A 15,120-nucleotide genomic window follows, 5' to 3' on the forward strand; every position below is an offset into this window, starting at 1 on the left:
TTTGGGCTCTTTAAGCTGGTGTAAATTGTCCTATTATTGCCGTGCTATATGAAATGGGATTGTTTGCTAGTTTTTTTTATTCTAGCAGCACCCTTCCTATCTCTCTAGATCTCTAAGTAATTATGATTTGTGGACATTTAGTTATAACACTTAACGGGAGTGTGTTGTGTTTGTATTTTAAGAACATTGTTGGATATCATTTTATTTGGTTCAATACACATTTCAATTGAAGCTGGCTGTGTTGCAGATTGATCAGTGAGAGTTGTAAAGTCATCTTTTGAGCAAAAGAAAGTCACAGTCTTTTTGAACGAACTGAGTTAAGATGACGGTTTCAAAAGCTTGAAACATTTTTTAAATACCATTCGACCTCTAGTTATAACCAGGTATTACCGCAAAAGCACAGACTTCATGATAATCTCCCGATGGCAGAACAGACACATGCAAATAAATTGGAAATATCTCCAGCTACTCAGAATTTATCTTTCATGGAGTTTGTGTATTTGTGTTAACCCTATGTATGCAACTATTGCAAAGCAACTAACTTAATCTGATTCTGGTTTTACTGACTAATTCTTTGAATGACACAATGCACTGGCAGTGTGTGGCTGAATCACAGTTTGTCCATTGGGAGCGCAGAATTTATCAATAAAATTCTGAAAAAACAATTGTTTGGAGATTTTGCAACAAAATGTCTGTTTGTTGATGCGCTGTTTATATGATTTGGGAGATGATGTTTGAGAGACATTAAACATGTTTGATTTTTTTTCCCACCCCCTTGTGGCTTTGTATTTACATCATCAAGTGATGGATCTTAATATTTCAAGATTTGTCATACTTAATCTAGATGACAAAGTGAAATGGCATTGTTTTTTCTGTAAATGGGACATTAGAAACTTTTTTGCTGTTGCCTTTTTTGGTGGGGGGGGTAAAAGTACCAAAGTTTCAGTAATTGCACTCCGACTGCAACTTTAGGAGTAGCTGGGTGGGGAACATCTATCTTGGGTGTAAAACCCTTGAGAAAACCAGTGTTTAACTGCAGATAACAGGATTGCAGCAGTCCCATTTACTGTTTGCTTGTACTTTTATTACTGTTCCATTCGGTGCTTGTTTGTCAAACAAGCTCGAGTAATCTGCTAGGCTGGAGTCTAATCTCCTGTGGCTACTCCAGTTCTGAATATTTGCCCTTTTATTTTGTTCTTCAGAGCTGAGTGTGGGGCCCGCCCCGGCATTCCTTAATTTAGTATCAAAAGTGATTCAGCAGAATTAAGACATGGTGCGATATGTGCAGCAGTCATACTTCCGTGACAGAGGCATTCCCCGCCCACAGACGCTGTGCCTTTTTAGACCAAATGATACTTTCTATAATTGTAGTTTTAACCCTTTGCGTACTGCATTTCTCTTGCAGTGCAGGCTTCTATTTCCCCTAAAGCTTGTCAAAAGGAGAATGACCTAATATCCTGGAGAGAGAGAAACTATAAAGGGGGGGGGGGGTGGAGGTCGGGGGGGATGAGCCAGCCTTGGTAACGGAGAACAGCAATCCTCTAGAACAGATGCTGTGTTTGAAATGAGGAGCACTTTCAGAGGTTATACTGACCATTAGAAATGTCTGTTTCACGGGGAATGTGGAGGGGGAGATCGGTTAAGAATATTCCCACCCTCTTCTGTGTGATTTTTTTTTAAGATGCAGTAGGTTGTTCTGAAAACTGATGGCCCAGAGACTCCAGCATTTTGTTGTTATTTTCTAGTTTAGTCCGGTTTTCTTCTTTTTCATAGAATCATAGAATGGTTACAGCACAGAAGGAGGCTATTCGGCCCATCGAGCTCATGCTGGCTCTTTGTAAGAGTAATCCAGTTGGTCCCATTACCCCGCTCTTTCCCAGTAGCCCTGAAAATCTTTTCCCTTCAAGTATTTATCCAATTCCTTTTCGAAAGCTACAATTGAATCTGCTTCCACCACCGTTTCAGGCAGCACATTCCAGGTCATAACTGTTCGCTGCGTAAAAATGTTATTCCTCATGTCAATTTTGGTTGTTTTACCAATCACCTTAAATCTGTGTCCTCTGGTTCTCAACCCTTCCGTCAATGGGAACAGTTTCTCTTTATTTACTTTATCTAAACCTGTCATGATTTTGAACATTTCTACCAAATCTCCTCTCAACCTTCTCTGTTCTAAGGAGAACAACCCCAGCTTCTCCAGTCTATCCACGTAACTGAAGTCCCTCATCCCTGGAATCATTCTAATAAATCTTTTCTGCACCCTCTCTAAGGCCTTCATATCCTTCCTAAGGTGCAGTGCCCAGAATTGGACACTGGCCGAACCAGTGTTTTATAAAGGTTCAACATAACTTCCTTGCTTTTGTACTCTATGCCTCTATTTATAAAGCCCAGGATCCATATGCTTTTTTAATTGCTTTCTCAACCTGTCCCGCCACCTTCAAAGATTTGTGCACATATACCCCCATTGTGCACATATACACCATTAAAGAATGGAAACTGCTGCTTTAAAAGGGAAGCTGGAGATTTTAACTTCTCATGTCATTTATCGCAAATTTTTTTTACACCTGATTTCTCAATAAAAGCTGTGCCTTTAAGGACAGTTGAACAAAGTCTCCATCCTGCTGGCGTGGTATTTTAGGTTAAGAAGCTGACAAAAAAGCATGTCATGATCCTCTCACTCTCTTATTCAATCTTTGTAAACAATTTTACAACACCAAGTTATAGTCCAGCAATTTTATTTTAAATTCACAAGCTTTCGGAGGCTTCCTCCTTCGTCAGGTGAACGATGTGAAGGAGGAAGGAGGAAGCCTCCGAAAGCTTGTGAATTTAAAATAAAATTGCTGGACTATAACTTGGTGTTGTAAAATTGTTTACAATTGTCAACCCCAGTCCATCACCGGCATCTCCACATTATTCAATCTTGCCACAGAGAGCTAATTTGTTTCACTGCTCTCTTTCCCCCATCCTTCAGCTGGGCCACTGTGGGGTTCACTGACAGTTTATTTTCCGGTGCAGTGACTGAGAAAAGTTCACTGACTACTTGAACTTCCTGCCTTGCAAGCCCTATTTGAGAGATAGGTATCTCCCTGATAACCTTCTATTTATTTTTGTCTAGTGGCCCAAGGAAGCCAGATCGTGCTATCTGCGCTTACTATCAGCACCTTGCCTATAGTGTCCACTCACTCCTGTTTGTTTAGCACTGCCAGTGCAGAGAGGCATTGATTGCTATAGCCCAGCAGTCGTCCATCATTATGCCTGAAATTTAAGCACACTCATCCCTGGCTTCCAAAAGCACTTTGTCTGACAGCTCCAGGATGTCAAGTTAAATGGCAGCTGGGACATGCGTCCTTTCTTAAACAGGTGATTGTGACAGGTTTGGTATTGATGGAATTGGACTGCGAGGACTGTAAACACTCTACAGAAAGAAAACACCGAGGAAATGAGCTGCTTGTTTTCCATCCTGATGTAGGAATTTATCCAACAAAAAAAAATTGATTGTGTAAGGCTCATCTGGTCAAACCTGTTAGTGAAGATGCATCAACTGTGTGGTCATGGGGGAAACAGACCTGTCCAGCAATATCAAGACCTCTTGTATAATGTGCACATCTTGGCTGCTTCAGTTATCTACACTTCAAAAAATTAATCCATTGATTGTAGAGCACTTTGAGATGTCGTGAGGGTGTAGCGAGGCGGTAAATAAATCTTTCCCATCTTTCCTTCCTTTTTCTGAATGGCTCAGCTACTCATTGCATAAATTAGCTGAGTTATCAGGAGAGCTTTTTTTTTCCAGGAATGCTGGTGTTATCAGACACCAGAACTGTCCTGATTTGTTTTTGATCTATGAAAAAGCAGCAGGCTTGTTGGACCTAATGGCCTGTTCCTGTCAGCCTGATCCAGTGGTAGCACTCCATCTCTAAACCACAAGGTTGTGGTTTCAAAAATCGCACTCGAGGATTTAAGCATGTAATCTAAGCTGATCTCTTCGGTGAAGTACTGAGGGAGTGCTGCGTTGTTAGTGGTGCCGTCTTTTGGATGAGGCCCCATCTGTCTCTTCGGGTCTGTCAGCTGGACATTAAAACCTCCATGACCATATTTAAGGAAAGGCAGGGAGTTCTCTCCCAACCAACACCACCAAAAACAGATTAAGTCATCATTCGCCCCAGTGGTATTTGTGTGATCTGGCTGTGTGTAAAATGGCTGCCGCTTCTGCCTATATTAGTGAGTGCACTTCAAAGGAATTCATTGCTTAGAGTCACAGAAACTACAGCACAGAAGAAGGCCATTCAACTCAATACACCTGTGCCAGCCGTACTTCTGTTACTGGAGTTATCTGCTCGACCCTATTTCCACACTCTTTCCTTGTATCATTTTATATTCATCCTTTTCATACACTTATGTAAGTCCTTTTTAAATGATGCTGTAGTCTCTGCCTCAATAACTACTTGTGGTACGTTCTAATAACCCTCTGTATTTAATTTCTCCCATCATTCTTCTGGTGATAATCATCACTCCGTATCCCCTAATTACCAATTTGCCAATGAGTGGAAATAATCTTTCATTATTTACCCTGTCAGACCCTTTCATGATTTTGAAAGTCTCTGTTAGGTCTCCCTTAGCCTTTTCTGTTTGAATGAAAGGACTCAGTTTTTCAAGCCTTTCTTAACACTTATAATCTCTCATTCGTATCACTTTAGTCAATCTTTGTTGTGCTCTTTCCATGGTTCTGATAACTTTCCTATAATAAGGTACACAGAATTGCATGCAACACTCCCAGTTGTGGCCTAACCAATGTTTTATACAAATTTAATATCACGTCCTTGCTTTTATATTCAATGCCTCTATGTACAAAACCTAGAATTCCATTGGTTTTTCCACCCGCATTCCCATCTATCTGTGTCCCTGGACATCTTTGTTCCTCTGCTGTCTTAATGAACTTACCATTTAGAGTATTAGAAATGCTTTAGGGTGTTTTTGAAAAATATAATATGGTATATAAATGCAAGTCTGTGTTTTGCTTTTTTCTTGTATACACCAGCAACACGTAAGAAATAGGAGCAGGAGTAGGCTATACGGCCCCTCGAGCCTGCTCCACCATTCAATAAGATCATGGCTGATCTCCAACTTCAACTCCACTTTCCTGCCCGATCCCCATATCCCTTGATTCCACTAAAGTCCAAAAATCCATCTCAGCCTTGAATATACTCAACGACTCAACATCCACAGTTCCCTGGGGTAGAGAATTCCAAAGATTCACAACCCTTTGAGTGAAGACATTTCTCCTCATCTCAGTCTTAAATGGCTGACCCCTTATCCTGAGACAATGATCCCTAGTTCTAGACTCTCCAGCCAGGGGAAACAACCTCTCAGCCTCTACGCTGTCAAGCCCCCTCAGAATCTTATATGTTTCAATGAGTCACGTATCATTTTTCGAAACTCCAGAGAAAATAGGCCCATTTTACTCAATCTCTCCTCATAGGACAACCCTCTCAACCCAGGAATTAATCTAGTGAACCTTCGTTGCACTGCCTCTAAGGCAAGTATATCCTTCCTTAGATAAGGAGACCAAAACTGTACACAGTACTCCAGGTGAGATCTCACCAAAGCCCTGTACAATTGTAGTAAGACTTCCTTACTCTCGTACTCCAACCCCCTTGCAATAAAGGACAACATGCCTTTTGCTTTCCTAATTGCTTGCTGTACCTGCATACTAAATTTTTGTGTTTCTTGTAGCAGGACACCCAACTCTCTCTGAACACCAACATTTAATAGTTTCTCACCATTTAAAAAATATTCTGTTTTTCTATTCTTCCTACCAAAGTGAATAACCTCACATTTCCCCACATTATACTCCATCTGCCACGTACTTGCCCACTCACTTAACCTGTCTATATCCATTTGCAGACCCTTTGTGTCCTCCTCACTGCTTACTTTCCCACCTAGCTTTGTATCATCAGCAAACTTGGATACATTACACTCGGTCCCTTCATCCAAGTCATTAATATAGATTGTAAATCACTGATCCTTGCGGCACCCCATTAGTTGCAGCCTGCAACCTGAAAATGACCCATTTATCCGTACTCTCTGTTTTCTGTTGGTTAACCAATCATCTATCCATGCTAATATGTTACCTCCAACCCCATGAGCCCTTATCTTGCGTGACAACCTTTTATGTAGCACCTTATCACATGCCTTTTGAAAATCCAAATATACTACGTCCACTGGTTCCCCTTTATCTACCCTGCTAGTTACATCCTCAAAAAACTCTAATAAATTTGTCAAACATGATTTCCCTTTCATAATTTAGCATAGTTATGGAAATAGGGCAGAGATAGAACAGGAGTAAAAGGTCTAAATTAGGGAAAGGCCAATTTTACTAAGCTGAGAAGTGATTTATCAAAAATGGACTGAAAACAGCTACTTGAAGGTAAATCAGTGTCAGTGCAGTGGGAGGCATTCAAGGGGAAGATTCAAGGGGTTCAGAGTAAACATGTTCCCACAAAGAAAAAGGGTGGGACTGCCAAATCTAGAACCCCCTGGATGACCAGGAGCATACAGGATAAGATAAGGTAAAAAAGGGAAGCTTATGTCAGACACCAAGAGTTCAATACTGCAGAAAGCCTAGAGGAGTATAGAAAGTGCAGGCGTGAAATTAAAAAGGAAATTAGGAAAGTAAAGAGAGGGCATGAAAAAATACTGGCAAGGAAAATCAATGAAAACCCAAAAATGTTTTATAAATACATTAAGAGCAAAAGGATAACTAAGGAAAGAGTAGGGCCTATTAGAGACCAAAAAGGTAAACTGTGTGTGGAGGCGGAAGATGTTGGTATGGTCCTTAATGAATACTTTGCGTTTGTCTTCACAAAAGAGAGGGACGATGCAGGCATTGTAGTTAAGTAGAAGAACTGAAGTATTAGATGGGATAGTGAGAGAGGAAGTATTAAGGGGATTAGCATCTTTGAAAATAGATAAACCGCCAGGCTGTTAAGAGAAACAAGGGAGGAAACAGTTGAGGCTCTGACCATCATTTTCCAATCCTCCCTGGCTACAGGCGTGGTGCCGGAGGATTGGAGGACTGCTAACACTGTACCGTTGTTTAAAAAGGGAGAAAGAGTTAGACCGACTAATTATAGGCCAGTCAGTCTAACCTCGGAGATTGGCAAATTATTTGAATCGATTCTGAGGGACAGCATGAATCGTCATTTGGAAAGGCACGGGTTAATCAAGGACAGTCAGCATGGATTTGTTAAGGGAAGGTCATGTCTGGCTAACTTGATTGAATTTTTTGAGCATGTAACAAGGAGGGTCGATGAGAGTAGTGCAATTGATGTAGTGCACATGGATTTTAGCAAGGCTTTTGACAAGGTCCCACATGGCAGACTGGTCAAAAAAGTAAAAACCCATGAGATCCAAGGAAAAGTGGCTAGTTGGATCCAAAATTGGCTCAATGGCAGGAAGCAAAGGGTAATGGTTGATGGGAGTGTTTTGCAACTGAAAGGCTGTTTCCAGTGGGGTCCCTTGCTTTTTTGATATATATTAATGATTTGGACTTGAATGTGGGGGGCTTCATCAAGAAGTTTGCAGATGATACAAAAATGGGCCGTATGGTTGATAGTGAGGAGGAAAGCTGTAGACTGCAGGAAGATATCAATGGACTGGTCAGGCGGGCAGAAAAGTGGCAAATGGAATTCAATCCAGAGAAGTGTGAGGTAATGCATTTGTGGAAAGCAAACAAGGCAAGGGAGTACACAATAAATGGGAGGATACTGAGAGGTGTAGAGGAACAAAGGGCCCTTGGAGAGCATGTCCACAGATCCCTGAAGGTAGCAGGACAGGCAGATAAGGTGGTTAAAAAGGCATTCGGGATACTTTCCTTTATTAACCGAGGCACAGAATATATGAGCAGGGAGGTTATGCTAGAACTGTATAAAACATTGGTTAGGCCACAGCTTGAGTACTGTGTACGGTTCTGATCACCACATTATAGGAAAGATGTGATTGCACTAGAGAGGGTACCGAGGAGATTTACGAGGATGTTGCCAGGGCTGGAGAATTTTAGCTCTGAGAAAAGATTGGATAGGCTGGGGTTGTTTTATTTGGAACAAAGGAGACTGAGGGGAGATTTAATTGAGGTGTATAAAATTATGATGGGACAAGATAGAATGGATGGGGAGGACCTATTTCCATTAGCAGAGGGGTCAGTGACCAGAAGGCATAGATTTAAAGTATTTGGTAAAAGGATTAGAGGGGAGCTGAGGAGAAATGTTTTCACCTAAAGGGTGGTGGGGATCTGTAACTCACTGCCTGAAAGGGTGGTAGAGGCAGAAACCCTTAACTCATTTAAAAAGTACCTGGATGTGCACTTGAAGTGCCGTAACCTATAGGGCTACAGACCAAATGCTGGAAAGTGGGATTGAGCTGGATAGCTGTTTTTCAGCCAGCGCGGACACGATGGGCAGAATGGCCTCCTTCTGTGCCATAACTTTTTATGGTTCTATGATTCTATAAACCATGTTGACTTTGCCTAGTCATATTATGATGTTCTAAGTGCCCTGTTACTCATCTACATAGTGTCAATTCATCAGCGTAGGTTTATACGAGTGGCTTTACATTCTGGCAGACAATTTGACAAAACATCTAGTTACTTAAGGGAGGAGGAGTGGGAGAGAATAAAATGTTAAAGTCTGTGAATGGCAGATTGAAGCCTCTGTAATAAACCTTAAACTCCTCCCATTGGTAAGCTCTAAAATGAGCAGATTGGAATCTATTACAGCCAAATTATATTGCAATACTTTTGCAGTAAAGGAGTTGCAATCATCAGTTCTTTAGTATGCAAGTCATCGTATATCAACAGGGTAAAGTATACTGACTATTGTCAAGTCAGTATACTTTACCTTGGTACTAGACAACACAAAAAAACCCACACAATAAAAACTAACTGGGCAGTATTTTATACCCTAAGGTAATGTGAAGACTGCAGTGTAATCTCCGAGCTCAGTTGGTGGTTGTAGACTAGCTGAGCTCTGCTCTTGCGACTTGGTGTTATCTGAACCCATCGATTTAGATTACTCCTCGGGATCGGTCCTCATCATTTCACGGCAATGAGGATTGAACCACTCGAACAGTCGTCTTTTAGTTTTTGGAAAGTGGCTCAGCCAAAAAAACGTGAGCTGACTCATGTGGTTTGGCAAGGGTTGGCCCATCATGTTCCTGCCTTTAATACTTGGTTGAGGGCCGGGCTTTGCAATTATCTGAGGCATCTAGGACAGTGAAAGTGTGGTGATGTTGATGTTGCACAACATCAGTAAGAAGCAGCACCACTTCCTGATAATGCAGTTTGCCAAGTCAGAGTGCTGCTCAACTCCCGATTCCTGTAATAGATTCTTTATGATCTCTTTTATGTAAATGCAGTGAAACGATTGTGATCAGGAAATGTGAGCAATGTTGCTTTTAAACAATTCATTTCCTGATATGCTTTTTTTTCCCTCCCCCTCCTCATTCGACAGAACAAAGACTTAAGGAGAATGGATATGTGACTGAACTACACGGCAAAGTGAAGAATGACAACGGGACGCAGGTAAATCACAACGGTGAGGAAAATACGATGAAGGAAAAGAACCAAATACAGACAATCCAATCATCGATGGCTCTAGGAAAGGAAATGGAGGACATCAGCAAAAAGCACAGTCCAGAACGAACCTTCTTCCCTCGTGTTGTGTACCCGGTCAGACCTCACATTCCAGATGATTACCCGAAGCCCAGTCCTGTTTACGGGATTGATAGGCACAGTTACATCAAACACTCTCCAATCCAGTCTTCGGTCACCTCCAGTCCGTCGGCTAGAAGTAGCCCAGACCAAAGCTTAAAAAGCTCAACACCACACAGCAGCCCGGATGTCCATATTTCCCCTCTCACACCTTCAGCTCAGGAACACAAAGAAACTTTTCCTTACTTGAGTGGACCCTACAACCGAGAAGGATTGGGCTCCCTCCCAGCTTACCCCCCTCCTAGTCACCTGTCTCCAGCTTTCTTGCACTCCTACGGCCCAGTTAACACCCAGTATTCCAGGTTCTTTTTACCTCATTACTCAGTTGGCTGCAATGGCTTGAATAGCTTCACTGCCCTCAGTGGCATGAACGGTATGAGCAACTTCAGCCTTCTTCCCAAAATGTACCCCTTTTACAGCAGCCTGCTGGGAAATGGTGGCATCTCCCAGCACATGTTCAACCAGTCGGCTCTGTCCACCGCATTGCCTCCCGAAGGAGGCCGAAGGCTTCTGCTCCCCGAGCAGCCCAAAGACTTTCTCATTCCAGCGCGGAACAGTGCCTTTTCCATCGCGGGATCTGCCGCCAGTCTTAAAGACAGGTCTTCAAGCCCCGGCAATGGGTCCCCGACAGCCGGCACAGCTGCCTCCTATTCTGAACACTTAATGCAACCCAAACCTACCTCAGCTGGGCTGGTCAGCAGCAGCAGCAGCGAAGAAGCCATGAATCTCATCAAACCAAAGCGAAACCTCACCGGTTACAAAACGCTCCCATATCCTTTAAAGAAGCAGAATGGGAAGATTAAGTACGAGTGCAACGTCTGCTTCAAGACCTTCGGACAGTTATCAAATCTTAAGGTATGTTTTTTTAAGAAGGATTTCACCAGCAAAAAAAAAAGTTTGAGGAAAGAGCACTGAGCCAGTTTCTATCTCAAAAGTATAAAGGCATACTACGGTGTCCTGGCCAATGTTTATCCCTCAACTAACATCACTAAAAACAGATTATCTGGCCATTATCTCATTGCTGTTTGTGGAACCTTGTTGCGTGCAAATTGGCTGCCACATTTCCTGCACTAAAACAGGAAAATACTTCATTGGCTGTAAAGCGCTTTGGGACGTCCTGAGGTCATAGAAGTTTATAACATGGAAACAGGCCCTTTGGCCCAACATGTCCATGTCGCCCAGTTTATACCACTAAGCTAGTCCCAATTGCCTGCACTTGGCCCATATCCCTCTATACCCATCTTACCCATGTAACTGTCCAAATGCTTTTTAAAAGACAAAATTGTACCCGCCTCTACTACTGCCTCTGGCAGCTCGTTCCAGACACTCACCACCCTTTGAGTGAAAAAATTGAAAGGTGCTACATAAATGCAAGTTTTACTTTCTTTTACTTGGTAATAGTTTTGTTATGGCTCAGTACAATGGTACTACAAGTATAGTTTTAATGTTTCCTTGAATAGTTTTTAACAAACTAGACTGGTACAGTGATGTATGACTTTTGCTAAAGATCTTTGTTTAATCTAGCTAAAGTGCTAAATTGCATCGTGATATCAAATGGTGAAAGGAACTGTAAACAGTCGACTTGTTCTTTCTTTCCAGGTTCACTTGAGAGTACACAGTGGGGAAAGACCCTTTAAGTGTCAGACCTGCAATAAAGGCTTCACACAGCTGGCACATCTACAGAAGCACTATCTAGTTCATACTGGAGAAAAGCCACATGAATGTCAGGTAAGGAAAGGGTTTTCACTAATGTACTTTTTCCTTTTTAAAGTCTAAAATACTCATTTTTGCTGAAACATTTGGGATTATTGTTTAGTAAATCGATGCCCGTCTTTCTAGAACTCTACTAATTTTGATTTAGTGTGCACAGCGCAAAAATGCAACGTTGCAATGTTGCTGAAGTTTATTTTTACTTCACACCACTGATAGGTTAGTGATGTGTCAGAAGTGATGGTGTCTTAGATGCACTTCACACTTAGATATCCTGTAATGTTTAATCTGTTGCCTTGCACTTTCAGTCGCTTTCATAATGCATTGAGGTTGTTGCGATTTGCACTGTTCCTGACAATAAGGTCTGTGACTCTTTAAGGGCACTAAGGGGTCACTCCACTCTCTGGTTGCGTTCCTGTTCTTAGTAATAATTAGAGTGCACGTCACCCACAGAAGGTCATTTCATGGGAACAGATGCAGGCTTCAGCAGCTAACAGGTGAACAGTGAACAAAACTGAAGGCTTGTAACAGTACAGGGTTGAATCATTGTAGCCAGTGGTTTTTGTTTCTGATTTACTTTGTTTCTCATTTTTCCCCTGACCAAGATGTGATTAAGCAATAATGGACACATAGTGAGTAGCAGTGTGTTGTGCCTGTGGAGAAGCAGCATGATTGAATACAGTCTTTCAATCAAGCCAATATTTTGAGCTATAGTGGGGCTGCTGATCTTTCAGAATTCAGCAGCCTTATAGAGAAATTAGTCTTTTATATGAATATGAAATTTGTTTTGTTTTAAACAAATATTGTTTCACAGGCACGAGCAGCCCTTTGCTATCTCACCCCAATGCCTATTTGTAATGTGTGAGCCTAGTCAGTGAGAGTCAGCAGACTATTTGATCATGGGAGGCATCCCCCTCCCCTCCCCCTCCCCATCCCCCTCCCCCCTCCCCAACCTCCACCACACACACACACATTCCAGAGAGTGTCACTGGATAAGGAACCTTGGCTGACCTTTCCCTTTGCCTACACTAGAGAACCTGAGACCAATTGTACTACTTCTACTGCCACTCCCAACTAAGAACAGCTACCTCAGCACAGGCTGGGGATTGAACCCGGGACCTTCCTGGCTCAGCTACTCACCAGATAAACTTGCTCAGCAAATCGGAGAGTGACTTAAGTTATAATTATTTTCATCCACATATGATAAAATAATCAGCCAGTTTAATCTCTAAAGTGGCTGTCCATAGACTGAAAGTAGGCAGACAATAATGTTTAATAATAAATTAGGGAGGGTTTTTTTTGTTTCTAGGAAACATGTCTGACTTGCCTCCTAAGAATTCTCCTTTGTTTTTCCTCCTCCCTGTACAGGTTTGCCACAAACGGTTCAGCAGCACAAGCAATCTGAAGACTCACCTGCGGCTACACTCGGGCGAAAAACCTTACCAGTGCAAGCTGTGTCCGGCGAAGTTCACCCAGTTTGTCCATCTCAAGCTGCACAAGCGTCTGCACACCAGGGAACGCCCTCACAAGTGCCTCCAGTGCCACAAGACCTACATTCACCATTGCAGCCTGAAGGCGCACCTCAAAGGAAACTGCCCCGTTGCGCCCGGCGCCGGCCGTTCCCTGGACGACCTGCACCGCTTCAACGAGGAAATCAATAAGTTTGACATCAGTGACAATGCAGACAAGCTCGACGACATGGAACATAGTGGCGAGGTGGAGACCATCGTGGAAAAGCAGATATTCAGCATGCTGAGGAGGGAGGTGGAAGAGGCCAGTTTAAAGAACACTTTTCAAAGGAACTTGGGAAACAGCCTCCTCTCTTCCGGGTGCAATCTGTATGAGAACTTGGAGACTCCAGTCCTTAAAATGTCACATGGTAGCCCACTATCTCTTGTACCCATAAAAGTCAAGCAAGAAACAGTTGAACCCATTGACCCTTGAGACTAGACAGATGTGATATGTTTATGACTTAGGGGGCCGAGGTGCCTGTAGCATTCGAATGTACATAGATTTCTGCAGTACTGCAGGACGGACTGGCCTCTATCAGAGCTGCCCCCCCATGGCAGGGCATCTCTACATTCAACTCAGGGCACCTAATAAAAGTATTTGGCAGAACTATGACGAGCCTATTAAAAAAAAGCTTAAAGACAATCATTTTAAGCAGAATTATTTTTCCAAGAATAGACAGTAATTTATTATGCAATTTATATTGTTAAGCAATAGTTGAAAATGTTTACAATGACCAAGTTAATCATTGTAATCAAAAATTAAAATGTTTTATTTTTATCTTCTCTGTTGCCATTCTTTGTAGATACTTTAAACTGCATTGGTTTTTTTAATTAAAAAAAGTTGCCGAGAACCTAATACAGAAAAAAACAGACCTGTCACTTAAATTGGAAGATTCTGAAATGGTTTTGCAAGATATTGTTGCAATATGGTGTATTGCCAAAGCAGGAAGTTTTTAAAATTGTTAAATCATTTGTCCTATTGTAATCTTTTCTCTCACTTGCCCTCACCTTCCATCTTTCTCTACTCTCCTTTCTCTCTCTCTCTTCTCTTTCTCTCTCTCTCTTGCTCTCTATGAATCTGTCCTGTTCCTCAGTATTTCTGTTTTTACTGAATTGTAGATGAGATTGTAAAGCTGAACAACAGCTACCTCATTGTGTGTCCAGTGGTGCAGGAAGCAAAAAAGTAAACTAGATAAGATTTGTTATTTCTTGCTTACTGGTAATGTAGCAGCAATATTGTGTATAAAAAAAACTCTAAATTATGGACTAGGAGTTTTAAAAAAAAGGTGGACTTGTCTTTTTTTTAACAGAACATTTTGACCAGAGAATACCTGCAGCTGTAACCAGCGCAGTTTAGGCAAAGTTTAAGGACCTGGACTTAACTTTGTTTTTTTGACTGGTTTAATACAAACCGAAGCATCACTACTCTATCACTGGATACACTTTATTCCCTTTTAACTGTAATGCTTCTGTGTTGTGTTTGGTTTTGTTTTTTTTTAACTGATAACTCTGTGTAACAGCTGCATTGGCACCTTGTGTCAACTGGACTGTGCTGTGGACTCAGTTCCAGTGAATGTAGCAGAAACCTGTCTGGAAACTTTGACAGTGGGATTGATTTTTTGTTTTTTTTGTTTGTTTTTTATATTAATTTAAATTTCCTCTTTGACCAAAGCAACCAGTTATTTTGGAGCCTTTGAGCTTTTGCTTATTTCTTTTAGAAAAACTGCATTTTATGTTTACATACTGGTTTACAATGTTATTTATGTGCAACATGTCAAAGTGTAAATTAAAATATAAATGCTCACATAACTCAAGTGATGTTTCTATCTTTGCTTTTTAAAATATTATTTGTATGTGTGACTATGGGGAGATGGTGGTGGGGGAGATTCTGAGATCACTTTGTGTTGGAGGTTTCTGGTTAACTCCTCAAATTTATGGTGCTCCTTCCCCCACGATATTTTGCCCATCGTAAGTCACTGAAGTTCATTGTAATTCATTGTCTGTAAAAGACTTTCTGAGAGACATAATTAGTTGCTATATAGATTTGAGTCTCTTTTTCTGAAGGTGCTGACTTGTGCATGGGTATAGCCATGCCCTCTGCCTCCAAGAACATTTCCTTTTTGGTCCCAAATCCGCCCC

General features: G+C 41.7%; 1 protein-coding gene across 6 annotated transcripts in view; it reads left to right on the forward strand.

Moving 5' to 3' along the window:
* Positions 1 to 14,795, forward strand: part of prdm1a (PR domain containing 1a, with ZNF domain) — a 97,041-nt gene extending 82,246 nt beyond the window's left edge. For all 6 annotated transcript variants that reach the window (XM_067984957.1, XM_067984958.1, XM_067984960.1 and 3 more), the window contains 3 exons: positions 9,501 to 10,615; positions 11,360 to 11,488; positions 12,839 to 14,795. In XM_067984957.1, coding sequence (XP_067841058.1) covers positions 9,501 to 10,615; positions 11,360 to 11,488; positions 12,839 to 13,414 — 1,820 coding nt within the window. In that variant the 3' untranslated portion in view covers positions 13,415 to 14,795. The remainder of the gene's footprint in view (positions 1 to 9,500; positions 10,616 to 11,359; positions 11,489 to 12,838) is intronic.
* The last annotated feature ends 325 nt before the right edge of the window (positions 14,796 to 15,120 follow it).

The sequence above is a fragment of the Heptranchias perlo genome, chromosome 5 (genome assembly GCF_035084215.1).
Source record: "Heptranchias perlo isolate sHepPer1 chromosome 5, sHepPer1.hap1, whole genome shotgun sequence".
Lineage (NCBI taxonomy): Eukaryota > Metazoa > Chordata > Chondrichthyes > Hexanchiformes > Hexanchidae > Heptranchias > Heptranchias perlo.